Below are 27,072 nucleotides of genomic sequence, written 5' to 3' on the forward strand. Positions count from 1 at the left end.
GCCGCTGGCGCCGCACGGCCTGCCGGGAGCCGCGGGCCCCGTTCGCACAGGACCGGTCACGCCAGGGACCAGGTTGGCGGTGTTGTGCTGCGGGGCCCTCCAGGCCGGCAGTGCCTGTGGCCGAGGGCTGGGCCAGGACAGAGGCCCGAGACCGGCAAGCGCCCCACCCCACCACTGTACTCAACGGGGGCGACACCTTGAGACGCAGTGGCTGGGACCACAACTGGCGCCAGCAGCCCGGGGGCGACAGGCGCGTCTTGGCCCCAGAGCATGCCATGAGTTGTAGTTTCCTCTTACTGAAGGTTCCCCGGCTCAAAGGAGGGCGCGGAGAGTGACCTAGGTCTGCGGGGAGCGGAGGGGAGCAGGGATGCACAAGGAGATCCCCCAGCCAACCCGCCCTTCTCGGGACCCACAGCCCTCGTTCTTTGGAGACACCAGCATATCCCAACCGGAGGGCAAAAGGGCACAGCCCTGAATCCAGGACTCCAGGGCGTCCCGCACCCCAAGACTGCACCTTCAAACAGACGGTCCTCACATTTCTGAGGCTGTCAGATTCCTGGGAAAAGAGATGTTCAAAATGCAAGTCCTCAGCCCTATCTTGGAAATTAAATGTTGTCCAGAGAAGGCTGATCTCATGGGGGCAGAGAAACCTGGCCTAATGGCACCACCCCGCCACCCCAGGGCACCATCTGTGACTGCCCCAGCCCACTCCAGGGACATCCCATCAGCAAAGGCCTTGCACTCGCTGCACCCAGGACCCAGGCCACGTTCTCCTGACACATAGCTCCCTAACTCTCCAGGGTGAGCACCTTTCATAGCTCTTCCAGCTCCGGGTTTCCCGCAAAGCGGTGGGCACAGCTCACAACCCCATCAGATACTATTTGCTGCCCTTTACAGACATGAGCCCCAGGACGGCAAAGATGGGACTCGCCGATACTCTGCAACCAGTCCGCGCTCCTGGCCCCTGCCAAGTGCAACGGCCAAATGGCTGGCTCCACCCACACCTCGGCTCTGTCAACCCTAGGAAATGAGGGGGTCCGCAGGCTGAGCGGTGAAATAATTAATAAGATTACCAACAGCATGTTAATTACAAATAATAGGAGAGGAGCTAGAGATGGCGATTTTTCCAAACGGGGAACCATGATCCACAGCCCCAAGGCCCAGGGGTCCGGCCACCCAGGCGGGGCAGCTCCTAATAAATAACGGAGTTGGGGGCAGGGGATCAGGGCTGCTCCTGCTTCTTCTTGATGGAAATCCGCTTCTTTCTCGCCGCCAGCATCTCGTAGAACGGGTCCACACTCACAGCCGCCCTGCGGAAAGGCAGGGATCCCAGGATGAGGGCCAAGGAGGCCAGGCTCCAGCCCCTCCTCCCTCAGGCCCAGGTCCCCAGGACTCCAGAGCTCAGGCTCACTGGATGGACTTGATCCACTCGTCCTTCTCCTCCTGCGTGGGGGCCGAGATCCGATACACCATGTGGTTGCCCTCGACCACCCGGCCGTCTGCCTCTGTTTTGCAGGCTTTGATGAGCTGCCCCTTGTTGTTGGGGATGTAAAGCTCAAAGCAGTTCTGGGGAGACACGAGCGAGGACGGAGAGCTGAGGACATGGGAGTCCCCCACCCTTGGCAAGAGGGGTGTAGAGAGGGTCTTACCGGTTTCCGAGGGTCGTCCACCTCTCGGATGCTCAGATTCTCCAGGGGGATGATTCCTCGGGGCTCCTTGTCCTGAGGAAGCATGTTGGACAGAACTCAGACTTCCAGATCTTCGCCCCAGCCCCTCCTCCCGGGACCCCAGAGGGCAGCCCAGGTCCACCCTCACCGTCGTGTACTCAAAGTAGTAGAGGCAGTTGTCCGTGAGGATAAACCAGCGCCGCTTCCATGTCTTCACCCGGCCCCCTGAAAGGGAAGGGGCGGGAGGGGGCCTGGGCTCAACGGGGGGGACGGGGCCTCTGGGAGGGAGGGGGAGAGGCAGAGCGAGAGCAGCAAAGGCGAGGTTCTCAGGGCCTAGGACGAAGCCAGGGCATGCAAAGAGACAGACAAGCCAGGGACAGGTGCGCTTGGGCCCCAGGAATCGGTGCATCCCCAGCTTGGGCTCCACACTTCCTAAGCCTATCAGCCCAGGCCCAGGAGCCTGAGCCCCCAGCCCTCTCCTCCCCGTCCCCTCCCTGTCTAGTGTTGGGGGGCAGGATGGGTTGTGTACCTACCTCCTGGGGCAGACAGCGAGAAAGCAGGCAGGACCAGGTGCAGAAGGGAAGGTGGAAGAATGGGGGCCCCCAAGAGCCGCAGGCAACAGAATAGGGTGGGCAGGGGAAGGAATGCGCAGGGGCGGGACAGAGAGAGAAACAGGCAGAGAGGGAAGAAGGGAGGGAGGGAGAGAGAGGGAAGAAAACCAGTTACATCCACATGAGGAGTGGCCAGAGCCTCTCCCCTCCAGGCCGGCCAAGGACCCTGAGCCCCGCTGTGGCAGATCTGAACACCCCTTTGTGTCCACCCCCAGGACCTGTCCTGGGCCAGGAGGGCCCTCCGTTGCCAGGGTGAAAATGCTGGAGTCACCCCCACAAGGAAGAAGGCAAGAACCCGAGTCCTTGGCCTGAGGTGGGCATGGGGGCTCATCTCTGCTCCAGCACAAACTGGCTGTGTGACCTTGGGACACTCTCTTGCCCTCTCTGGAGTCCAGCCTAGAGACCCACTTGGGCCCACACCTTCCTGTGGCAAGATGACCTGCTCTGGCTCCCCTGCAGGCCTGGGAAGAAACAGCAGTAACAGTGGGTCTTGTGGACACCACTGTTTAGTCGTGACCATCACAAATTCCCTTTCCTGTATTTCTTTAAGAAAGGGGTGCCTTTTTCTAACTGCCACGAAGGGCACAGATATGGCTCCAAGACCAAGGCCTCTGTCCTGTGCCTCTTGTGCAGGGCTGAGCCAGTCCAGGGCTCATCGGGAAACGGGGAGAACTGCCGCGGGGAGCCATTCTGGTGCAGCTGCCATTCCCGCCTCTCCTTCCGGCCCACTCGCCGCACCCCTGGACTCTGAGGAATCTGAACCCCGATCCCATGCAGGGACCCGCACCGCGGTGTTGGCAGGAAGGTGATGTGCATGTTTTGTATTTGCCAGGAAACCTGCGTGCCTGCTGTGGAAGCGCCGCTTTAAGAGCGCAGCTCCACGTGGGCAGCCCCGAGCCCCAGAGGGAAGCCAAAGCCGCCCTGTGCTGGCACCCCCACGAGAGCGCTGGCCCTGACCCCCTGCACAGAGCTGGAAGCTTCCTCTGGGCTGTCCTGCTGCCAGGGGAAGCCCCCACTGTTGCCCCAATCTGGGATTCCTCGTCACATCTGTCACACTGGAGCAGCCGTTCACCGCGGCTCCACTACAACTCACATCTCACAAGCAGGGGCACCTCCTGTCCCCAGGCACGGTGCCAGGCCAGCAGCTCTCAAACTTGGCTAGACATTGCAAGCACCTGGGGAGTTTTCAAAATGACTGATGGCCCTCCTGCCCCTGAGATCCTGACTTTTGGGGTCTGTGGCCTGGCCACCGTGGTTTTCAAAGACTCTCATGCGCAGCCAGGGTTGGGAACAACCTGTCGTCACAGTAAGGCCCCCCATGCTATGTTCCTCTACGACCCGTGCTAGCTGACCCTGAATTTGCCGGAGCCACGTGTCACGAGGAGGCCTGGTCCCAGCCTCCCATACTATTCTGGCCGGGACTTCCGATTCATCTCAACCAGTCCAGATCATTCCCTCCCCAGCCAGGAGCCAATCCACCCAGGTGACAAGGCCGCTGGGGGACTCTGGGACAGGTTTCCTCACTCGTGCAGGCTCTTTTCTGCCGATGGGGGATGTTCTGGGGAGGGTGCAACACCTGGGACAGCCACCGTGCTGCTGGCCTGGTGACGCAGCCGAGAGACTGAGGGGCAGACACAAGCCTTGGAGAGCAGAGTCACGCCCGCCCTGGGCCCTGGGAGTTCTTGCCAAGGGAGATAACAGGTCCCCAGGGGCTCAGTCCCCTTGGCCTGGGTTTTCTCTCAACTGCAGTGGACAGCATCCTGAATGAACACTCTCCCATCCCAGAAAAGCCCTGTTATCTGGTTGTCACTGCCTTCTCTGCATCTAGATCAGCGCCGGGCACAGAGGAAGGGCTCCGCAAACACTTGTGGGTAAAGAGAAGGGTCAGGGAGCACTTACTACAGCACACCAGCCTGATCTTGTTTTCAGCCCCATTTTTCAGATGTGAAAACTGAGGTTCAGAGAGGGGGAACCACTTGCCTCAGGTCACACAGCAGGTATGTGCAGAAGCTGCGTCCAGAGCCCAGGCCCAGTGGCCTCCCCCTGCAGAGGTGGCCAGTGGGGCCAGGAGGGGACGTACCCAGCTTTAGGAGCCAGCCCTCCCGGTCCGGGTTGAAGAAGGTGTGGGTCAGGTCGTTCCCGTCGTCCTCAGGAATCTTGAAGGGCTCATTTCGGATGCTGTCGTAGAGGTTCTGAAGGGCGAAGGCCAGGTCAGCAATTCTAGGCCCCTGGGACCCTCCTGGGGCTACTTAGAAGGACAGTGAGAACATGGCTGGGATGACCCACAGGGGAAGAGAGAGGGACAGGCTGGGGACGAGGGGAAGCGGAAGGCAGAGAAGTGGAGAAAGCCTCAGGGAGAGAAGAGAGGAAAGAAAAGATGCATGGAGAACAGCTGGAAGGGCCCAGTAAGTTCTCAGAGTAACACACAGATGGAGAAACACAGACCCTGAACAAGTCGGAGGACGAGAGACCAAGAAGAGAGCCAGACCCCGAGAGAGACAAAGGAGGCAGAGAGAGAAATGCACGAGTTGGCGTGATCACAGCGCCCGTCGGGGGACAGTGAGCAGCAACTCTGGGCTGACAGCTCAGGCACTGGGAGACCCACAGGGCGGGGCTGTCTGTGGCAGGAAGAGGGACAGGGCTGACACAGGGAAGAGGGGGCCTGACCCTGAGCAGCTCCTCAGGCAGGTCCCCGCCCTCGTTGATGCCCCGGTTCATGGCCACAAAGCGCTCCAGGCCCGGCTTGTCCCGGACGTTAGGATTGTGAAGGCTGGTGTTCAGCATGATCACGGCGAAAGACAGCACGTAGCACGTGTCTGCACCAGACAGGTCAGGTGGTGACGACCCAGGTGTGTGGGCCCTCAGCCCCCTCCTCCCCAGGACGCAGGACTCCCACGTCCCAGCCCCCTCCTCCCTCAGGCCCAGCAATAGCAGCCCCCTCCACCGTCCGCCCTAGGAGTCTGGGCCCCAGTCTTCTCCTCCCCAGGACCCAGGAGCGCAGGACCCACCGGTGGATTGGAAAACCCCAGGGTTGCACAGGCAGTATCGCTGGGCAAAGGCCTCCATCATCCGGTCAATCTTCTGGGCCTCTCCAGGGAGGCGAAAGCTCCACAGAAATTGCCTGGATTAGGGAGGGGCTGGGTGTAGATGCCAGGGCTGGCAAAAGCCCCTCCCCACTCTCCGTCGCCGTGTTAGAAACTGGCCAGTGACATAGCTCACCACTCCTACGGCCTACAAACAACTAGCAATGGGACTTCTGGTGACCTACACAGAAACAGCCTTTTTCTTTCTAAGGTTGCTAAACAGGTCTGGTGGTTGCCAGGGGCTTCTGTTATCATGCAGAAGGAGGGTCTGCAGAGAGCAATGCCAACACAGCGGCAAGCACAACAGAAGACAGAGTATGTTGACTTTCTGACACTACCTGGGCACCTAGATACAGCTATGCCTAAAGGAGGATCTACCCATGGACTTTTGTTTACATGAGGAAATTGACTCCCTGGCTTTTGCTTCTGTTTTTGCTCGCTTCTGTTTTGAGTAGGGTTTGTCACTTGTAACAAAGAGAGACTAACAGGTACATTCCTGCCCTTCCAAACGCCACCCCCCTCACCTGAGGGCCTGCACCAGATTGAGGTCGGTGAACTCATGCAGATCCACAAACGCATGGAGCACTGCCAGGTTGAGTTCTTCCCTGGGAGGACAGAGACAAAGTCGCACATAGGAAGGAGGATGGAGTAGGAGTGGACAGGAGGTGAGCACTGAGAAGCTGTGCCACCCCCTCTGCGCTGCAGCTGCCCTCTGCAGTGGGCGCCCTTCCTGCCTGGCCCCTGTCACAGGCCCGGCCCCGGGGCGGGAGGCTCAGAACATGCTCTTTGGAGGAATGTATGTCTTGGGAACCCTGGTTTGGCTGACCTTTGTAGAGTTGGAAGAAACACAGCAGACACGTGTGCCACCCGCTGTTACCTCTCTCTCAAAATGATCCCCATGCTCCCGAGATGTCCAGACACGGTCCCCACACATCCACAGACAGTTCCCATGTATCCCAGATGTCCACAAGTCCCTATGATCCCTAGATGTCCAGATGGTCCCCAAAAATATGATGCCCAGTCCCACGTACTCCAGACTTCCAAACGGCCCCCACAAGTCCTAGATGCCCTTGGGAGCCCCATGCCCCCTAGATTACCTGCCAATGGTCCCTACACTTCCCAGCTGTCCCCACAGTTCCCATGAACAGCCGTCGTCCACCCATGGTTCTCGTGTCCCACAACACTCAGATGTTCTCCACTGTTCTCAGACATATATGGATGCTTCTCCCCATACCCCCTAGATGCCCTCAGATGGTCCCAGGCTCCCCCAGACCCCTGTCCATCCTGTCCTAATCCAGGCGGAAGGCCGGTCTATCAGGGCCTCTCCTCCGGGAGCCTGCAGGGTTGCTCCATCCAGGAGCCGCCGGTGTGGGGGCAGAAGCCGGGTGTAGGGGGCAGTGGGGAAGGGCCCAGCAGGAGCTGAGTAGGGGTCGTACCTCTCCCCCAGGTAGTCCCCGATGGCAGTCTTGTTCAGCCCCTCGCCCTTGTACAGGAAGCGGGCGATCTCCTCAGGTGTGTTCTGCAGAAGTTCATTCTCCACCAAGAACTGGATCCCCTGGTGAGTGGAGGCCAGGTCTCAGTGCTGAGGCCCAGAAAGCCACTGCCCCTCCCCTGCAACTTCCCCTGGAATCTCAGCATCCAAAACCACTCTCACCCTTAACAGAGCAGGGCCAGGTTTCATTTTCAGGCTTCTGACAGGTCCTTAAATACCATCCCTCCCAACTCATGGCCTTTGCACCTCATGGCATGTTCCCTCTGCCTTTCCCTGGTTAATTCCAGCATCGAGAACAGGGTCCCGCAAAGAACAGGTGCTCAATAAATGTTTGTTGAATGACTGAACAAACTACAATTGCTTCAGGCAAGAAGAATAAAGTGAGAAACTATTAGCAGAGGCCAGTCCCTCAAAGGCTGTGAACACTAAGCCCAAGGCTGGAATGGAGACCTCTCTGGCTCCCTCTGTGCTATGAAGACCTCTCTGTTACTGCTATATCTCACTTTGAATTTTGGTACCTGTGTCTAGGAGCTCCCTGACAGCAGGGTAGGGTCTAACTCTTCTCTGCATCCCAGCATTGCCCAGCACAGGGTCAGGCCCTCTAGAGGCCTCAGAAAAACGGGTGTTAAGTGAACAACTGAACAAACATCTTTCTTCTGCCTGGTGAACACGAACTCATCCTTCAAGCCTGATCTGAATGTCTCCTCCTCAGGGAAGCCCTCCCTGACTCCACCAGGCTCCCTCCTCTGGGTGTCCACAGCCCTGGTACCTTCCTCTGTCATGGCACTGTCAACCCTCCTTTGGGGATGTCACTTTGTCCATAACCTCTACCAGATTCGAGCTCCTCTTGGGACCAGAAGTGTATCCAGAAATACAAGTAGAAAGGGGAAGAAGACCTTCCAGGCAGGGGACATAACACCAGCAAAAGTCAGGAGGCTGGAACACTTGGTTAGTGTTCACAGAACAAATGGACAGTCAACATTTGAATCCAGGGATTAGGACCAAGTCTGTCTACCTAGAACAGATATGTAACCGCCAAACTTCTGGAACTTGGAGGTGCCAGAACTCCCTGCCTGAATGTCTGCCCAGTTGATCCCATCCCTGTGGCCCTCAAGCACCTTCTTGGGGTCCATGTTGAACTTCTTCCTGCCCATTGCCATCTTCCGGTTCCGCTGCAAGGTCTTACTGCAGGAGCAGAGAGCAAGGTAGGGGTTGGGGGGCGGAGGATCAACATCTGGGTATCTCTGGACCCAGACGGCCTCATGCCCCACAAGTTCTCAGCTTTGGCCCTCACCTGCCCTCATTGGCCTCCAGACCCTCCACTTCACTCATGGCTTCGCTGAGCTCCTCCCGCAGGCGCTGGATCTCCACCAGCAGCTCCTGCTTCCGCCGCCGGATGTTCTCCAGCTCCATCCGCTCCTCCGGGGTCAGGTCTGGGGGCTCTGGGGGCCAGAGTCAAGGTTTGGAAGTCAGTTCTGGGGGCTTGGAGGCAGGATTCCTGCAATCTGGGGGAGGACAGAGCTGGTGGAGAATGAGGATGGGCCTCCTATGTCCGATGGAAGAGGGGCTGGGGACCTGGATTCCTCAGTCCAGAGGAGGAAGGGCTGGGGCTCTAGACTCTTGAGTCCTGGGGGAGGGCACTTATGGCCCGGATTCTTGAGTGTGAGGGAGAAGAGAATGGGAGCCTGTGCTCTAGGAGGCAGAACTTCTGAGTCCATTACCTGGGAGGGGGCTAAGGCCTTGGTTTTCTGACTCCATTACTAGCCAGGTGGCTGGGTGCCTGGGTGTCCAGACTCCTGGGTCCATGAAAAGAAACTATGGCCGGGAAGCTGATGACAGCTTGTAAGAGTTGGAAAAGCGGGGCAGGGCATCGAAGGCCCCCGCCCCGCCCGGGCGGGATCCCGTGGCGGGATCTCTGTAGCCCCCAAGATTCCTGCCCCAGTCCCGCCCCCCGGTCCCCGGCAGGCGCTGGGCTCCGCCCCTCCAGCGGGAATGGTTCCGCCGCGGCCTTGCCTCCAGCGCTCCATCCCGCCCCCTCCCGCCGCCACCGGAAACAGGCTCAGCCCAAACAATGGCCTGGAACGCCCCGCTCTCGGGCCCCGCCGGAAGCCCGTCCAGGGCCCCACAAAAACGACGCTACGACGGGGACGAACGGCTCCGCGCGGAGCGCCCGGGGAGGGAAAGTTCGCGGCGGAACGTTCAGCAGAAAACGCTCTATCCGCTCCCAGCCGGCCCCGCCCCTCCGACCTACCATACACACCGTCCTCCATGGCGGCTAGGAAGGCCCGCGGGGAGTCCGGGGCGGTCCCGCCGGTCGGGCCTGGATCCGCGTTGGCCCGCGGGCTCGGGTGAGCCCGCTCAAACGCCCCGGGAGCCACCGCCGCCTCCTCAGCGCCAGTCCTCAGCGCTGAAAAGACTCTGCCTTCGCCGCCCAACCGCCCCGCCAGTAGGGACCGCCCCTCTTTTTGACACTGTCCAATCCACGGTGGGTCCTTTCCTCTGCTCCGCCCCTGACACCACAGGGTAATCCTCCAGGACCAATAGGCGCACAAGGAGCAGATGTAGGCATGTCCGACAGGAAGTAGACGGCCTGTGGGGCCAATCGGAGTGCAGGCCAGGCGCCAGGCCCCGCCTCCGGGGCAAATGAAAGCATTTGACAGACGTGTCCTCCAACGAGAAGCCTCAGAGAGGGGTTGCATGGAGGTGGAGCTATGTAGAGCGAAAGGACTGCGCCTGTGCAAGTGCTCTGGGCACTATGAGACTGGGTCAACCGAGCCCCGCCTCCACTAATGCGTTGCTAGGAGGCGGTACTTTGTTGGCCTTGTTGCCAGGGGGCGGGGACGCAACTGTCGGTTGTTTTCGTGAGCCACACCTCCTAGGCCAGCCACTCTGGCTTTTGGCCGCAGATGTTGCCATGCAACGGGGAGCAGCTTTGGCCTGCCTTTCTTTTGCCTCCCTTCTCCGGGTACTTCCCCCTTCTCTCAGCCCCCCCCTCCCCATCTCCAAACCCTTTCCTCACCACCTCCTATGACCTCCCCATCCACCTCGGCCTCTTCAGAGTCAAGGAGCGGTGAAACAGAAGACCTATTCTTCCTCCTAAATACTATGTTATTTGGTACCTGTTATGGAGAAAAGGACAACAGCGGAAGGCCAAATTTTGTAAAGGCACAGGCGCCGCCTTCCTGGTGCCTTCTGCCTCTCAGGCTCCTCCCTCATTCAACTAACTCCTCCTCTTACCTTACCATCCTCCTCCTAAGACTTCTGCCTTTCCCCAGCATGCTCCTCCACAACAACCCCCTTTTCCTCAGCGCCCTCCCACCTCTCTATTCCCCCCTCCTCTCCCGCTACCCCACTTCATGTTCCCCTGTCCTCTCATACTCTAGCTCTTCTTTAACTCCTCCCTTCTTTCAAAGTCCTCCCACATCTGAGGCTTCTCCCCTTCCCCAGATTCTCTTCCATTACTTGCAAGGAAAGGGGATTCTGGGCCTGGCCAGAATGGGGAAGTGGGGAACCCCTGTAAAAAGGCAGGCCATAATGGGGGCTAAAGATGTCTGGGCCTTGTCCTCATTCGCTGTCCCTGGGCTGGGCAGGTGGGGATAGATTCGGGGCCAGGACCTGGTTAAGCCGTTGGATTAGACACAGAGCCTTCTAATCCCTTCACTGACCTTTATGAGTGGACCAGGTCCTGCCCTCCCCCATGGAGACCGAGGCTGTGCCAGCCCTGCCCCCACCCCCTCCTTCCAAACAGAACCCCCTTCTTGCTCTTTCACCTCCAACTTAGCACCCTTCCCCAGCCCTCTGTTTCCATTGTCCAAGTCCCTACCGCAGACACTCTGAGCTAGGACGGCAGCCAGCTAATTAATCCCATCCGGTTATTACGTGGGGGATTGTGAAGGATAAAGGGAGATGGAGACGCCAGAGGGGGGACCTGGGTTGATGCAGCACTTGGGCAGGCTGATGGGCAATGGCAGTGCCCGCCCTTGGTCTGGAATACAGGGGTGAGACCATGTCTTCCTCCCTGGCACTGGCTCCTTCTGCAGCTGGCTTCCAGCCTACTGGGCACTTAGGTAGATGGCAATATGGGCAGGGGGCCAGGCCCAAAGACCCATACCTGAGAAACACACAGACACAGCCACTAGGGCTCCAAGTTCTTTAATCTGGGGGACAGGTATCCCCCTAAAAACACCCACTTTCCCACAGTAGGACCATCCCTGGCATTTTAAGGCTACCTCCTCCTTCCCCAGATCCCCAAGCTAGACCAGGGAGGAGGTGACCATGGCTGTTAGCCACAGCCCTTGCTACCCTTGCCCTGTGATTCAAACACCCAAGTTCAGAGCCAGCCTCCAAGAGCATCTTCCAGCTGCCCCTGGAAGGCTGTGTGATCCAGCAGCAGGGAAAGCTGGGAAATCCCTAGGACTTGCAGCCCCACCCCACCCGCAGTGGGGTGAGAAATCGTCCCGCTGGGAAGGCCCACGGAGAGATTCAAGTTCCAGTGCCCCATTTTTATAGATGGGGAAAGTGAGGTAAAGGGAGGACAGTGATTGGCCCAAAGTCACACAGTAACTTGGGGCAAAGTTGGGATTTACAGAAAAGCTTCCTTGATCCTTGAAAAAGATGCCATTCCAATCAGCTGGAGCTCCATTTCTAACCCTGCTGTAGGAACCAGAGGAAAAAATAGATAGATATCTGTATTTATATTATATATATATATAAAATACACATATGTATAATATAACATGTTTAGGAAACAGACACACATCACTAGGTGTAGGATTCCAGAACACTCTAGACTCACCAACCTTGGGCCTCCCCCTTCCCTTGCCCACTAATTAGCCCTGCGACCTACAGGGTCTCACCTGAACCCTCACCTTCTAGGTCAGCCCAGAAATGCTGCTCATCAAGTCCTGAGTTCACCTCCCAGAACTGCTGAGCAGTCTACCTGCAGGTAACTAGAACATCCAGGCTTTGGTAATGGAAAACTCTGGATCCCTGGAGCCTTAATTCCTTTTGGCATTACAGAAGCACAAGAAGTCATCTAGAATCATCATGATTCTCACCTCCATTGGGCTAACTGGAACCAGCAATCTCAGACATCTAGAATGGCCACTCCTTCCTTGACTCTGATTAAGCTAGAGCCACAGAATCCTGATTCCTTTTGGACATTCTAGAATGGCACTTAAAAAAAAACCACCACCCTGTGGATCATTCAGAAGCACTGCTCATTCCCCTCAGCTGAATGCTCTATAACCAGAAGTTGGAGTTATCTAATATAAAGAACTCCTGGTCTATCACTTTAGCTGTTTTAAACCACAAACTCACCATTGTTTTGTGCATTCTAGAAACATAAGTCTAGTTTCTGGAGCAATTCAACTCTCTAGATAAAACCTGTTCTAGAATCGCCAGTGCTTGTCTCTGTGGTCAACCAAGACTCACAGAATCTCAACTATTGGGATTTCTGGAACCACAGGTCTTTTCTTGACTTGCAGTCACCATTCCTTGTCTTTGGTCAATCAAGATGGTCTTGAATACTTGGGGGCGTTCCACAACCTTCCCTCTTTAGAACAAATGATTTGCTACTTGGTTGGCTGAATCGAGAAGCAATAGCCCTTGAATTTTAGGTGAATCCAGACCTACAAACTCCTGATCTCTGATACTGTTAAAGAACTGCTGACTTCCTCCTCCAGAGGTGGTCTATACCATTGATTTCTGATCCTGCTCAACAACACAGGCCCAACCATGTAGAGGAATCTAGAACTATCAGTCTTTGCCTCCTGGGTGGTCCAGAATTCTGGATCCCTCAGCTCTGGTGAGACTCAGGAATTGGGCTCATAAGGGGGTCTCAGGAAGAAGCACAGAAGCAGAGGAATTAAGGTCCAGTCTGTCCATGGTGAGTCCACCAGGCATGGCAGAACCTCACCAGCTGATCATTTACCCAGCAGGCTTGTCGGTCTTGGGAAACACCGGCCCCAATCCCAGGAGAGGACTCCATCTCTCCGTCTTGCTACCTCTGGGAGGGAGCACAAACAGGGAAGGGGACATCAGCTTGCATCACGGGGGCAGGGTCAGCGCCAGGGTTGGTGTGAGAACTCGGGGGCTAGCGGTCCCATCTTCTGTCTCCATCCCATTCCCCTCCTCGGCCTCCTCTTCCTCATCTTCCTCCTGGAAGCAGCTCAGAGCAAGTTCATTCTCATAACAAAATGCAGCCAGAGAGCCAGGGAAGCTAGATTTGGGGCTTTGGGAAGCCCGCTCTGCCCGTTCGTCCAGCTCCTTGGCGCTGCAGACAGGTGTCCCTGGGACTTCGTAAGTGCGATGGAAGTGACGGTAGTCAACCTCATACTGGGAGCCACGTTGGAAGAGAACTGGCTCAAAACGATGGCCCCAGAGCAGCTCACCAGGGAGGTAGGATGAGCGACACTGTGTGGTCATGGCGGTGGCCTCAACCATTCCCTCGAGAATGACCACCAGCTCGAAGTCTGCTCGGGCCAGCTCGGCACGTCCTAGCTCATACAGAGGACTGGAAGAGTCGATCTCATGTACGATGGTGATGGGAGACACAAGGAAGATGCGATCGGTACCTCCATCAAAGCCCACATCCACATCCTGGTGGTCCAGTGGGATGTACTCACCCTCCGGGGTCACTCGGGGCTGCAGAAAAAGGCAAGGAGCCGAAGACAGAGAGCAGGGAGCACAGAGATGAGCAGACAGAGAGTGAGAGAAAGGAATAGACATGCAGAGAAAGAAGAGAGCAAAGACCAGCAGTGGAGAGGGGCAGGGTGAGAACAGGGATTCAGAGAGACAGGGAGACAGAGACACAGGGAGGGCACAGAGACCCAAAGGGAGAGGGGCCGGAGCCCCAGGGAGGGGAGGATGGAGGCCCAGAAAAAGGGAGGGACAGAGTCCCAGAGAGATTTGGGGGATAGAAACCCAGAGGGGAGAGGGAGAGAGACAGACAGACAGAGTGATATTGGCATAGAGGCACAGAAATCAGCAAGACAGAGAGAAAACAGAAGATAAGGAAGACATCCAGCCAGGAATTGAAGAAAGAGGAGAGGGATAAAAAATGGCTTTCAATATATGGCCAGAGAAAGATAAACCAGGATGACAATAAGGAGGAAAAAGGACAATCTAGGTCCAACACCCTATACTCCACCACGGCCTCAGGCTAGCCCCTGAGCTATCCCCACACCAAATACGAGCCCCTCCACCCCGTGGGGGGGGGGGGGGGGGGGGGTCAAGGGGTGGCATTGGTTTTGCCCCACCTACCCACTGGCTCCATACCCACCTCCCAGCCCAAGTCACTGCCCCACAGACTTTTGCAAGAGGCAGTGTCCCTCCTGGTCATGAATCCCGGTGTCTAAAGTGAGGCGGGAGACAGAGGTGGAAGGTGGGCACCTATTCTCTTGCAACTGTCTCTGGGAGCCCCATGTAGAGGAAGCCCAGAGGCTGCTGGAAGTTGTAGTTCTCACCATCCCCCATCCTCCCTCTCCCCAAAGTCCAGCCTCAGCCCAGAACTCTTAAGTGTCTGTACTTGGGCAAGGGCAGCTGCTGCTCCAGAGTTTGTTGAGAACAGAGATGTTTGAGCAATTTGACTACAGTATTAGGAACACTAAGGGGAGCTGCTTCCCCAGGGGCTGGTGGGAAGTGTAGATTGTTTTGTTGCCAAGAAGCTACAATTCAAGACTGTTTTGCAACCCCCACCCCGTTCCGAGATGGCAGGAGGCTGGCGGGACAGACTGGGCCACTGGGGTGGGGAATGGAAGTCTCCCACAGACGCTGCAGGACCCGGTGCCTAGAGGCCTGGAGGATTGTGTTCCACAGCTCTGCAGGTGTGAGCCGCACTCCATGGTGGGGACTACATCTCCCACAATCCCACAGGGGCCTGGCCTCAAGTCCTAGGCCACCATCTGTGCCATGGTGTCTTCTGAGAATTGCAAACCTGAGCCATGGAAAGGTCACGCAGGCGCCACCACTCGCAAAACTACATCTCCTCAGACCACCCCGTTTTGGGTACTGCTCATGACCCAAAGGCCCCTGGGGATTGTAGTCCAGAGCGTGTTCGGGCCAGGCGTGGTCCTCTCAGGTCTAGATTCCCCACAATTCCATAGGGGGTCCATCAAGCCGCAGGAAGCTCGTTATGTGTCAAGTCCAGACCTCTCTCCTGGGCTTGCATGTCCTGCAAGTGCTCAGGCACCACCCGCAGGCTGCTGGCCCCAGGCCCACATCTCCCACATGCCCCAGGGCCCTCGCCCAACCCTGCCCAGGGCCCTTCCCAGCTTCCCCACTGCACCTGCAGCAGCTGGGCCCGCACGTGGGCCTCGACCAGGTGGCTGCGGCGCAGGTTGCCGACGCGCCACATGAGGCAGAGGCGGTGGTCGCGCAGCGCCACCACCGCGTTCTCGCTGAAGACGAGAGTCTCGTTGCGCTTCTTGGGCTTGGCCATCTTGGCCATGACGGCGCCCACGACGAAGGCGTCGAGCACGCAGCCGGCGATGCACTGCAGCACCACGGCGGCCACGGCGGCCGGGCACTCCTCGGTGACGCTGCGCACGCCGTAGCCGATGGACGTCTGCGTCTCCAGCGCGAAGAGGAAGGCGGCCAGGAAGCTGGCCACCTGGGAGAAGCAGGGCGCCGGCGGCGGCGGGGCGGCCAGGTCGCCGTGCAGCGAGGCGATGAGCCAGAAGGCCAGGCCGAAGAGCAGCCAGGAGGCGAGGAAGGAGCAGGAGAAGAGCAGGCACATCCAGCGCCAGCGCACGTCCACGCACGTGGTGAACAGGTCGCTCAGGTAGCGCGCGCCCTGGCCGCCCAGGTTCACGAAGCGCACGTTGCAGTGCCCGTCCTTCTTGACGAAGCGTCCGCGGCGCCGGCCCACCGGCGTCAACGCCGGTGCCCACCCGTTGCGGCAGAGCCCCGGCCCAGCCTCCTCCTCATCGCCGGCCCGGCTGTCACCGGACTCCAGGACGCCGCTCAGGCGGCGTAGGGCCCTGGCCAGGCCCATTGGGCGGAGGGACCCCCTCCACTTGGCCTAGTGGGGGGCGGGCGCCCCCAACCTGCTGGGACAAGAAACAAGCATGAACGTCAGGGGTGCCGTGAATGGCGGGCCTCGTGGGCTAGGCATGCTCTCTGAGGGCCTTAGTGGCCTCATCTGTCAACTATACTCACCTTCCAAGTTCGAAGAGTACAGTATCAACGGCAATAATACTATGGGAGATAATTGTATTGCAACGACAAAAACAATACTAAATTGTATTAAATGTATGATTTGTTATATAAATTATACTGTTTATACAGTTTAGGCACTGCTGTAAGCACTTTACATGAATTTACATATTTGAGCCTCAGAGCAAGCCTGTGAGGTAAGATGTCACCTAAGATCACAGCTAAGTAAACTGGGATTGGAAGGCTGGCAGGCCGGCTCCACAGTCCGTGCCCATAACCACAAAAGTGTAACTGCTTCTCAGCAAGGAGTCAGCATGGAGAGATGAGCCAGGGCTCTGAGGTCAGCTATGGTTGGAAAACAGGCTCAGAAAGCAACAGAGGAAAAAAGGGCAGATAAATTGAATTTCATCAAAATTGAAAAACTGTTGTGCTTCAAAGGACACTATCAAGAAAGCGAAAAGACAATGGCCGGTGGGAGAAAATACTGTAGTTGCAAACCATATATCCGATAAGGAACTTGCATCTACAATACATAAGGAGGCCTTGCAACTCAATAATAAAAAGACAACCCACTTTAAAAGTGGGCAAAGGAGCTGTACAGACATTTCTCCAAAGAAGGTATACAAATGGCCAAAAAGCCCATGAAAAGATACTTTAACATCATTAGCCATCAGGGAAATGCAAATCAAAAACCACAATGAGATACTACTTTACACTCACTTAGGATGGTGATAATAAAAAAACAGACAATAACAAGCCTTGGTGAAAATGTGGAGAAATTGGCACCCACCACTGCTGGTGGGAAAGTAGAATTGCAGCTGCTGCGGTGACCTGCCCGGCAGTTGCGAAATGGTTAGACATAGAGATACCGTGTCATCCAGCAATTCCACTCCTACATATGAACCCAAGAGAAATGAAAACAAATGTCCTCAGAAAGACTAGTACACAAATGTTCACAGCAACGTTACTTACAATAGCCAAAGGGTGGAAACCCAAATATCCATCAGCTGGTAAATGGAGACATAAAATGTGGTATGTTCAGCCAATGCACACTATTTGACAGTGAAGAGAAATGAACTATCCATACATGCAGCAGCATGGATAAACCCTGAAAACGTGATGCTGAGTGAAAGATGCCAGTCACAAAAGAGCACCTACTGTATACTCCATTTATATGAAATGCCCAGAACAGGCAAATCTATAAATTGAGAAAGTAGACTCGTGGTTGCCTAACGCTGGGGAAATGGGGTGGTTGGGAAGGGATAGCCGGGACGTGGGGTTTCTTTTTGCGGTGATGAGAATATTCTAAAATTAATTGTGATGGTTGTGCAACCGTGAACATACTAAAGACCGTTGAATTGTACACTTTAATGAGTGAATTGTGCGCTATGCGAATTATATGTCAGGGAATCGATTATAAAATAAACAAGGAAATAAAACAGGCCCTCTGATCTTGGGCAGCTCTTTCTGAGCCTTAGTTTCCTCAGCTGTAAAATGGGGAAATTGGGACTTCATCAAGGTCAGGAAGGGCCTTCTTACCATACTGACCCAGGGTCTAATCCTGGCTCTGTTGCTGGCCCACCGTGTGCCGTGAGATCCCTGGGTTCTTTTTCCAGAGACCCAAATTGTTGAGCCACTGACTAGCTGTGTGACCAGGGACAGGTCACACCCCTTCCTGAGCCTCAGTTGTCTCATCTGTGAAATGGAGGGAATCCCAGCAGCCTGGCAGGGTGGAGGAAAGGAGGAAGGGGCTGGGCATGGACCTGCAGACCTCATCGCTCTCCAGCAACTGCAAGTCTAACACTTGGCCCTGTGGTGGGAGGACTTCCAGGACCTGGCGGGGCTAGGACAAGCAGTATGAGGGGTTAAACAGTTTGCATATCAATTCCACCCATATTTACCAAGCACCCATGGACAAGGTGCCTGCTGAACCAGGTCCTCGGGATCCTTGTGGGCTTCTTGGCAGGGCCTGGGACACTCCCTCCAGTGAGAGGACTATTAGTCAATGTCAAGTCTAGCACCAGTGGGGCTCCCGCACCCGCTGCCCATGGCCACCCTCACAGCCCTGCCATGTGGGGGTTTATTAGGACTGTTGGACAGAGGCAAAGCTGAGGCTCCGGTCAGAGTGGCCGAGCCTGGCTGTGTCCAGCACCCACAATGGACCCCCAACCTTGACTCTTTCCTCACCCTCAACAATCCTGTTAGAGATCGTTCTCCCCCCAAAAAAGGGGGCGGGTTTGAGGTCAGAATCCAGGACGCAGCCTCTATACCTGCAGCCCTTCTCCAGCCTGGAAACCCCACTCTGCACTGGTCCCACCTCTCGGGAACCACTCCAGTAACTGGGCGAGGGGAGGTGGGCGGGACGCTGACCCAGCCTTTGCCCCCACCCCAGGCTGGCCCTCTTGTATCACTGCCCACCTCTAACTGCAGCCCTTTGACATGGGGACTTTGCTTTTCACAGAAAAGCCAACTGAGGCCCTGAGATTAGTCCCTTGCCTCAGGTCCCTCAGCTGGGAGGGGAGGAGCAAAACCTGGACTCCTGTCCCGGCCTCTCAGGCACCTAAGCCCGAGGACTGAACCACCCTTATCGAGCTCGCTCCTGTTTCCTGAGCACCTACTATGTGCCAGGCCTCTTGATGGGCTCCTGGAGCATTCAGTCCCCCCACCGGACTCCACCAGCCCCCACTGCTCACCTTGACTGCTCAGGACGTAGGGAGGTCAAGATCATCATCCCTTTCACACTCGGGAAACAGGTTCAGAGAGAGCCGGGACCTGGCCAGCCCCACACAGTGCCGGGGTGGGATGCCGGCTTGGGTGCTGAGCCTGCCCTTCCCAGGACTGTCTCCTAAATCCTCGGGTCCCGCCCCAGCCCTGAGACGCAGACCTGACTGTGTCCGTGCCACAGAACCGACGGGGACCTTCACCTCCCGGGGGGCTGTGTGTGCCCCACATGGCCCAGCTCCCAGGCTGGCGAATGCCACTTGGGCTCAGGCCACCCCCCTTCCCTGGCAAAGGCAGGATGGGAGGGAAAAGGATCCGGAGCCTGAAGTCCTCCCCCCCATCCTCCGCCTGACCTGCGAGAGCAGCTTAATGTTTCCATATAAAGGAGACATGGGGCTTAAGGTGCATCAACTTTGTGTCAAAGTCACTGTCTAATCTGAGGCCAGGAAGCCCCGCCCCAAGCCCCAACCTCCTCCCCGCCAAATTCACACACATTCTCATACTCTTTCCCTGAAACCAGGATGTTCTACTCCCCACCTAGCAATGTGGTCTGGACAGCAGGCTGGAGAGCAGAGTGACAGGAGAGGGCTGTGGGGGAAAGACTGCAGAAAGACAGGGAGACTCGGAGATGGGCGGGAGGAGAGGGAGCCCCAGGAAAGAGAAGTACCAAGACTCTCAAAGGGAACAGCAACGTAGAGTTGGGGAACACAGACCCAGGAGGAGGAGGACAGAGACTCAGAGAGAGAGGGGACAGAGACCCGGGGGGGGGACAGAGACCAGAGAGAGACAGAGACCCAGAGAGGGGGACAGAGACCAGAGAGAGACAGAGACCCAGAGAGGGGGACAGAGACCAGAGAGAGACAGAGACCCAGAGAGACAGAGACAGATACCCAGAGAGAGAGGGGGACAGAGATGGGGGGAAGACTAGAGACCCAGAGGGGACAGGGCACAGAGAAGAGACAGGCAGACTAAAGAGCAGTTGGGGAAAAGAGAATTGGAGATCGGGTCTTGAGAAACGGAAGGAGGCGGGGAGATGGAATTGTGAAGACAGAGCGAGACGGAAGAGTCCGAGATGAGAAACAGGCTCTTTGAAAGGAAGGGAGGGGGTGGGGTGGGGGGATTCTTCTGGGACTGGAGTCTGTCACTGAGGGCCTCCCTGAGGGGGCGAATTGAGGACACAGGGATGTCGGGGCAGAGGTGGCCCCAGCTGGTCTTACGCAGGGGAGGATGGGGGCGGCGGCAGGAGGGAGGCGGTATACGGCTCAGGCCCTGGACCTTGCATGGGGCACGTACCTGGTGGGGCGGCCCACCCCCATGCCCTCCGCTGGGGGCTCCTCTGCTAGGGCTGAGGGGATGATGCCTCTGTGGGTGCCGAGAGGGGCTGTGGTCCGTCCCTGGGCCCAGGGGCCTCGTGCGGGTGCCGACCTCTGAGTGCACAGGCGGATCAGAGGCCGGCCGGAGGGGGCGGGGGTGGGGCCAGCTCAGCGCCGCAGAGGGGGAGCCAGGGAGGACGGCCAGGCCGGCTGGGCCGCAGCCCAGGCAGGCTGGATGAGACAGTGGCGGAAGAGAGAGACAGAGACGGGGGCAGGGACACAGGAGACAGCGGAAGATGAGGACACAGAAAGAGCAGTGACACAGACTAGGGAACAGAGACAAACGTGAGATAGTGGTAAAGGGGAAAGCAATGGAGGGAAGGAGGAAAGGGGCCTCCCTGGCTCCTCCCGAGATGAAGCTTTGATAAGTTGGGGGGCACAGGAGGAGGTACCCTTTCACTGAGCCAGAGTGAATTCCAGATGGAATGAAATTTAGAGAAAGGAGAACAAGAGGCACCCAGTGGGTTGAGGCTTGGATTGCACGGGACTCGCAGTGGCCTGCCCCAGCCTAGTGGCCCAGGGACAGCTGGGTGCTGAATTCCTGCCTCAGCCCCCAGGTTCCCCACAGGGATGTGGCCGAAGGACCAGAGTCTCACACGCGATTCCAGCCTCGTTCTGGTCCTTTATTGCCCCTCAGGAGCCCCGATCTTCCTCCCTGAACAGCCCCTCCTGCATCCTGGGGGGAGGGGAGGGGCCCACGCAGCCCCCACTGGGAAATCCCGGCCAAAGCCAGCAGGCAGGAAGACAAGGGGCAGAACCACACCGCGTCTGAGGAGCCCACACCTCAAATGTGATCCAGCCACTGCCAAGGCCTGCGGATCCCTGGGGATCCAGCATCCGAAACTGGGTCCCAGAGCAGATAGCCGAAGGGTCAAGCCAGGCGTCACAGTGGACAAAAGTCCACCTACACACAGGTCGTATCGGGCGAACCACGTCCTCTGACGGGGGTCACTGGCTGAGCCGAGTCTCTGGGTGGCAGTGGGTTCACAGAGCCACGGTCAAACGAGCCCTTTGGTGGGCAGGGTCACCGGACCAAGCCGGTGCTGTTAGAGAACAGGACGTGGGACAGAATCCGTCACGGCAGACAGCGGTCCACGCCAAGCCCTTCTTTTGGGGTTGGCGGGGGGCAGTCAACAGACCTGAATGAACCCCTTCCAGGGGAACCAACTTCAACCTCTGTCCCCAAGCGGAAGGTGGGGGCGGAGCGCCGGGCCGCCTCAGACGCTGATGGTGCGGAAGACGGTGAAGCCGGACAGGGCCGTGCTGACCAGCAGCCCGGGGCACTGCGGGTGCCAGTGCAGCTCCTTCAGGTCGGTCTCGCCCTGGTGCACGAACAGCAGCTGCTGGGGCAGGTCGGCCAGCCCGGGCTCGGCCTCTGCGTCGCCGGCCTCAGGGTCCCGCTCCACCGCCAGGTCCCACTGTGTGACCTGGTTGTCTGCGCCCGAGGCTGCGAAGACCCCACTGTCCTGGGGGTGCCACTCAACAGAGGTCACAGGGGCCACGTGCTGCTTGAAGGTAGCCACAGGAGAGCCAGACTATGGGGAAAGGATGGGCGTGAGGGGCTCTGAACACCTCAGCCTGACCCCCGGGGGGACCCAGGCAGAGTCCCCCAGCCCTCTCCAGCCTCAGGGTTCAACCAGGGCTCCACCCCTTAAGCCCCCACAAGCCTAGTCCACAAAAGGCAAAATCCAGCTGTAATGAGGCTGACTGTCCCAGGGGCTGCTGGGAATTGTGGTTTCGCCTGCAAAGATGCCCCTTTTGGCTCAGGTCATTAAATCCCCACCCCTGCTCTACCCTGGGCGTTTCTCAGTTTCCTCTCCTATAAAAGGAGGGGGTGGTTCTCTAATGGTTCTCCCAGCGGATTCTACAAAGGCCTTAAAGGGAACAAAAGCACGACTCCCAGAAGCTCCAGAGGCAGCCAAGCCAAAGAACCACAAAGAACGACAGCACTTTTACTAAAGCAAAGGCTCCACTGGGAACCAAAGTCTCTCTGATTGGGAGGAGCAGCTCCAAAGTGCCAATGTCAATCCGCCGAGCCCATGACCTGCTGGGCCAGGGGGCTGCAATCCATCTCTGGAACCTTCCTCAGGGCTGATTCTATAGAACCAATTATGCTGGAGGAGGGAATAAAAGGTCACATCCTGGCGCCCCAGGAAGCCATATGAAGTTATGGCTTTGTCCAGAGCAATACCAGAGGCTGCAATTTCTCCTCTCAGCTCAGCTCTACAAGGTCAACTCTTAGCTTGGCTGTTACGTCACATCTGCTCCTGTCTTTTCTGCACCTCAATCCTCTCCTGCAATGAGTGCGCTGGGCTCGATTCTCAGCTGGTTCTATAAATCCACTAATGAGACAAACTACAACTCCCTGAAGCCCCTAGTCTGGCCGCCGCACAGGTGGCGTTGTAGTCTCCGCTGCCCCCCAGCGTCTTCCATCTCTTGTCGTCTGTTCACCTGGTGGAGTGAATGACCTCATCTGTACCATGAGGAGGCTAAACTCTGGTTCTAAGGGCTTTTTCCCAGCTCTGGTTGTATAAAACCATTTAAGGAAGGAAAGACCTAAAAATCCCAGTGGCTGCTGAGATCCGTAGCTTCTCTAGCCCCCAAGCGTCCAGGTGGGAAAATACCTTGAACTGCCGAAGGTCCCAGACCTTAAGGGCCCCGTCATCCCCGCCACTGAGCAGGAAGGGCTCCCGGCGGCTCCAGCTGATCACGTTGACATCCCCATTGTGGGCGGTGGCCGTGGTGAGCATACAGGCTTTGCTGGGGGCTGCTCGGATGTCCCAGATGCGAATGGAAGCGTCAGCTGAGCAGGAGGCGAACACCTGGGCAAGGTGGAGTCTGAGTAACCCAGATGTACCCCCGACCCCAGGGTGAAGACCTGGAACTAGTTGGGGGGCTACCCTCTCTTTCAGTGTCTCCCTTGCTAGGACTTGGCCTGAAAACTGAATCTCTAACAGGCCCCCAGCACCCTCTTCCCTCAGACCCAGGACTCTAGGTCCCTAACCCGTTACCCATCAGACCTAGGCGTCCAGGCCCCCAGCCCTCCCTCACTGTGTCCTCAGTCGGTGACCACTGCAGGTCCTCCACAGAGCTCGTGTGGCCCACAAATGGCCGCTGGTCCACGTGCCAGGAGCCGCCATCTGTAGGTGTCCAGAGATGGATGTTCTTTTGACAGTCACCGGTGAGCAGGCGACCTGGGAAAGGCAGTCAGGAGACGATTTTGTCCTACCTGGCCACAGCTCACTCTCCTCTTGCAGCCCAAGCACCCGCCCTTGCTGCAGCCCCGCTCCTTCCCGCCTCCCACGGCCACACGCAGGCCCCAGACACTCACCAGGCACTCGACAGGACCAGTCAAGGGCGAAGCCCTCACCCATGTGGCCAGAGAAGGAGAAGATGGGCTTCACTCGAGCCTGCTCGTCCCGGAGGAAGGTTGCCAGGGCCTGGGGGTCCTCTACCACCTGTAGGAGCCGCCGCAGAGCAAACACCTCCACCTGGCCCTTCTCTGACCATACTGCAGCCACAGGCTCCTCGCCCAGCCATGACACCTGCAGGGGAAGGGGGAAGGATGTGTGAAGTGCGGGGATAGGAGGCTCAGGCTGGTGACCGCAAGCTTCCCCCATCCCTGAGAACAAGAACTGTGGTTCCACAGATCTCCCAGGGCTGGGACTACAGGTCCCAGAAACCTCTGTGGGAAGGAAACCACAGCCTGCAAGACCAGCTTGGTAACTGGCACGACTCTCCACATTAGGTATGTGGGGCGAGGGGAGGGGGGTGGTGGTGGAGTAGGTAGGGGGGGAGGACAAAGCTCCAAGATGTCTGGAAATGGAGGGTGCAATTCCCACCAGCCCTCGGATCTCTCTGCCTCTGTACGTTTTGCTCACTAGGAGATCTCATCCAGCCTCAAGGTGTCCAGTATCCCCCAGCCCTGACCTCTCTCCTGAACTCCAGACTCTTACTGCACTGACCATTCAAACATAAGCAGCTCTTAATTGCCACCTACAACTCCTCCCCATGTTCCCTACCTCAGACCCCAAACTACAATTCATTCCTGTCTTATCTCTTCTTCCTCACGCCCAACATTTATACCAGCTACACTAAAAACACACACTTCCGCCCCCTTCTCTTTACCTCTACTGCTGTCACTCAAGCTACTAATAATGTCACCCTTCTCCTGAATTACCGTAACAGCCTCCTAACAGGGCTCTATCCTTCTGCCCTTGCGTCCCCAAAACTGATTCTCAATATGGCAGCCATAGGGATCCCTTTACAACAAAAGCCAGACCCTGTCTTTCCTTGGCTGTAAACTCTACAGTGGCTCCCACTTTCTCCCAAGTAAAAGCCCAGGCCCTAAACAATATTTCTCCTCTGTGCGCATCCTCCAACTCTTGTCATTTCCCACCTCCGCCCTGTTCATTCTGTTCCAGACACACCGGACTCCCTAGCTTCCCTTGAAACTCCTCAAACATGCCAAGTTCACCCCAGGGCCTTTGAACTTGTGTGTCCTTTGCCTGCAAATGTGTTTCCCACAGGTAGCCTTGGCTCCCGGCCTCACTACCTGTGGGTCTCTGTTCAAATGGCACTTTATCATCAAATACTCCCCTAACCGCACTATTTAAAATAGCAACTCTACCCCAGGAACACCCTAATCCCCTTATACAGCTTCATTTTACTTTTTCTCCACAACACTCAGCACCTTTTGACATACTACACATTTACTTAGTTTCTTCTTGTTCCCTTCCCCCACTAGCATGTGAGTTCATGGAGCCAGAGACCTTTTCCCTCCTGTCAAATCCTCAGGGCCTAGAATAGCCCTGAAACACAGTAATTATAACTTAATAGAAACACACAGAACAGCTATGAGCCAAGTGCCGCTCTCAGTGCACTCATACACCACCTTGTTTTATTCACACATCTACCTGGTCAAAAGATACTTTAACTCCAAAGCAAAAAACAAAGAAAATCCACAACCCCAAACAGTTCCTAAGTAATAATATAACGAAAGGCACAAATCTCATGTTACAACCAGGTGCTGTTCTAGGCACTATAAGTTATTTTGTTTTATACTCATATCAACCCCATCGAGTTTTATAACCCTCACCATTTTACCAAAGAGAAGAATGAAGAACGTAAAAACTATCCTTATAATCTAAAGCAGTACATAGCATATAATGACAACTAATCATAATAGTTAAAATATAGGCCAGGCGAGGTGGCTCACGCCTGTAATCCTAGCACTCTGGGAAGCAGAGGTAGGAGGATCGTTTGAGCTCAGGAGTGCGAGACCAGCCTGAGCAAGAGCAAGACCCCATCTCTACAAAAAATAGAAAAATTAGCCGGGCATGGTGGTGTGCGTGCCTGTAGTCCCAGCTACTCAGGAGGCTGAGGCAGAAGGATCGCTTGAGCCCAGGAGTTTGAGGTTGCTGTGAGCTGTGATGATGACACTGCGCTTTACCTGTAAGACTCCGTCTCCAAAAAAAAAAAAAAGATAGAACATACAAAACTATGATGTGACAAGTTTTTTTCTAAAAGTTGAAGGGCATGAGAAGGCTCTGGGAGAGGTATGAACATAGCAGGTGGGTAAGGTGTGCTCCAGAGAATTCAAAGCAGGCTCTTGGGACCATATGTACCCGAACTCGGTTGATGCCACCATAGTGGGGCACCATGGCCAGCTCCAGCTGAGGCTTCCGCTCTTCTTCGTCCTCTTCATCTTCTTCCTCCTCTTCCTCTTCATCACTGCCTTCTGAGGGTGGGAGCTTTGTGCCATGCAGATTGTGCATCCGAAGTATCATGAGTCTGGGAAAAAGTGTGGGGTGAGAAAAACACTGGATGCCAGGATCCTCAAGGAGAAGGGAGGCGGCTGGAAACCCAGATTCCTGGGTCTGGGAGAGGCAAAACTGGAAGCCCTATTCTGGGTTCTGAGGTCTCGGACTCCTCATCCTGGGAAAGCCTCGGGTCTCACCCACCTGTTGCTCTGGGCACTCTCCGCCTGCGTCCCAGCACATAGGTAAAGCGTAAGAGGAAGCTCTGTCCGGTTGTCTCCCAGGTGATCTCGGACTATGTCAAAGCTAAGACAAGGAGCGCCTGAGGACGGAAGGAGGGGTTTAAGAGTTAGGATGGGACACAGAGATCTCAACTCTCACCTCCCTCAGGGATCGATCGTCTCCAGCGTGACATCACCTCTCTTAGACCCCAGCCTTCTCTTCCTGAGCGCCTCTTATGTTAAAGGCTCAGGACTGCCCCCCTTCAAGATCCAGGAGTCCGAGCCCACAGCCCTACCAGTCTGCGCTCGGTGGTACAGCACATAGGCCTCCTCGTCCATGACCAGCTCCTCCCCTTCGCGCAGCGGCGGTCCTCGACCGGGCAGGTAGACCTGGGCTGAGCCCGTGGAACCTGTGTCGCCAGACTGGGCCTCCATGGGTTCCCCGGTTTCACACGTGCGCCGCCGACCCTTGCGCGCCGCCATCTTCTCACCGCTGGCGCAATGTAAGAGCGTCACTTCCGGGTTTAGCTTTCCATCTAATGAATTCGCTCCACTGCGCGGTTACCTTGGAAACCTCCTCGGACCACCAATTAGAGAGGACGGTGGGAGGAGAGGGAAGGAGAGCTAAGGTAACGTCGTCAGCTGGGTAATGGCCCAGCGAGAGAAGCCTCAAAACTACATGTTCCGCGTGACTTTGGGGCGCTCTTCCTCATAGCAGTGGCAAGGCCTTCTGGGAGTTGTAGTTCTGTAGGAGGTCTTTTTCCCCGTCAATCAAAGTCGTTCAGAGCCGGAAGACTCCATCTTCCACGTTTGATTCCCAAAGCTTTCTTCCACTTAATTAATTATTCATGCATGCAAACTTGAGTTCCTACTAGCAAGGAGACTGGCTTTCTGTTCCCTGAGGATCCATGAAGCCAGTTTCTTCTCTTCTCCTTGTTATGATGGCTTTAATTTATTTCAAAATGCTTTAGTATAGACAGGCTGGATAT

The 27,072-nt window shown here is 56.5% G+C and overlaps 3 protein-coding genes across 4 annotated transcripts; all 3 read right to left on the bottom strand.

Annotated features, from left to right (window-relative positions):
* Positions 1-1,047: 1,047 nt before the first annotated feature.
* CYTH2 (cytohesin 2) lies at positions 1,048-9,416 on the bottom strand. 2 transcript variants are annotated; one of them, XM_012643171.1, is made up of 12 exons: positions 9,105-9,416; positions 8,148-8,295; positions 7,972-8,038; positions 6,798-6,916; positions 5,886-5,966; positions 5,287-5,399; positions 4,946-5,094; positions 4,359-4,470; positions 1,816-1,892; positions 1,650-1,721; positions 1,412-1,566; positions 1,048-1,310 (listed from the first exon to the last, which is right to left on the bottom strand). In XM_012643171.1, exons 1-12 carry the CDS (start codon positions 9,121-9,123, stop codon positions 1,223-1,225), a joined length of 1,200 nt encoding a protein of 399 aa, XP_012498625.1. In that variant the 5' UTR covers positions 9,124-9,416; the 3' UTR covers positions 1,048-1,222. The 2 variants fall into 2 exon arrangements, with proteins under 2 accessions (XP_012498625.1, XP_012498626.1); XM_012643172.1 differs by having other exon boundaries at positions 1,816-1,894; positions 4,358-4,470; positions 9,114-9,274.
* A 2,181-nt stretch (positions 9,417-11,597) lies between these two features.
* On the bottom strand, positions 11,598-19,056 carry KCNJ14 (potassium channel, inwardly rectifying subfamily J, member 14). The gene is made up of 3 exons (XM_012643173.1): positions 18,703-19,056; positions 15,141-15,903; positions 11,598-13,498 (listed from the first exon to the last, which is right to left on the bottom strand). Exons 2-3 carry the CDS (start codon positions 15,846-15,848, stop codon positions 12,902-12,904), a joined length of 1,305 nt encoding a protein of 434 aa, XP_012498627.1. The 5' UTR covers positions 15,849-15,903; positions 18,703-19,056; the 3' UTR covers positions 11,598-12,901.
* Positions 19,057-20,711: 1,655 nt separating this feature from the next.
* GRWD1 (glutamate-rich WD repeat containing 1) lies at positions 20,712-26,724 on the bottom strand. Its single transcript, XM_012643174.1, has 7 exons — positions 26,380-26,724; positions 26,067-26,184; positions 25,731-25,896; positions 23,435-23,648; positions 23,155-23,297; positions 22,728-22,925; positions 20,712-21,638 (listed from the first exon to the last, which is right to left on the bottom strand). Exons 1-7 carry the CDS (start codon positions 26,564-26,566, stop codon positions 21,321-21,323), a joined length of 1,344 nt encoding a protein of 447 aa, XP_012498628.1. The 5' UTR covers positions 26,567-26,724; the 3' UTR covers positions 20,712-21,320.
* Between the last annotated feature and the right edge of the window lie 348 nt (positions 26,725-27,072).

The sequence above is a fragment of the Propithecus coquereli genome, unplaced genomic scaffold (genome assembly GCF_000956105.1).
Source record: "Propithecus coquereli isolate 6110/MARCELLA unplaced genomic scaffold, Pcoq_1.0 Scaffold193, whole genome shotgun sequence".
In the NCBI taxonomy this organism is placed as follows: Eukaryota; Metazoa; Chordata; class Mammalia; order Primates; family Indriidae; genus Propithecus; species Propithecus coquereli.

Bases quoted from the DNA above. Each gene is read 5' to 3' on its own strand.
- CYTH2 (XM_012643171.1), bottom strand. The intron at 4,471-4,945 runs GTCAGGCCCCCT...TTCGCCCTTCAG, and splicing joins TGCCTGAGGAGCTGCTCAGG to AACCTCTACGACAGCATCCG. The intron at 1,311-1,411 runs GTGAGCCTGAGC...GCCTTTCCGCAG, and splicing joins GAGTGGATCAAGTCCATCCA to GGCGGCTGTGAGTGTGGACC.
- GRWD1 (XM_012643174.1), bottom strand. From the start codon at position 26,566: ATGGCGGCGCGCAAGGGTCGGCGGCGCACGTGTGAAACCGGGGAACCC. The intron at 25,897-26,066 runs GTGGGTGAGACC...ACTTTTTCCCAG, and splicing joins GAGAGTGCCCAGAGCAACAG to ACTCATGATACTTCGGATGC. The intron at 21,639-22,727 runs GTATTTTCCCAC...CTTTCCCCATAG, and splicing joins GGGACCTTCGGCAGTTCAAG to TCTGGCTCTCCTGTGGCTAC.
- KCNJ14 (XM_012643173.1), bottom strand. From the start codon at position 15,848: ATGGGCCTGGCCAGGGCCCTACGCCGCCTGAGCGGCGTCCTGGAGTCC. The intron at 13,499-15,140 runs GTGCAGTGGGGA...CTTTTTCTGCAG, and splicing joins TGCGGGCCCAGCTGCTGCAG to CCCCGAGTGACCCCGGAGGG.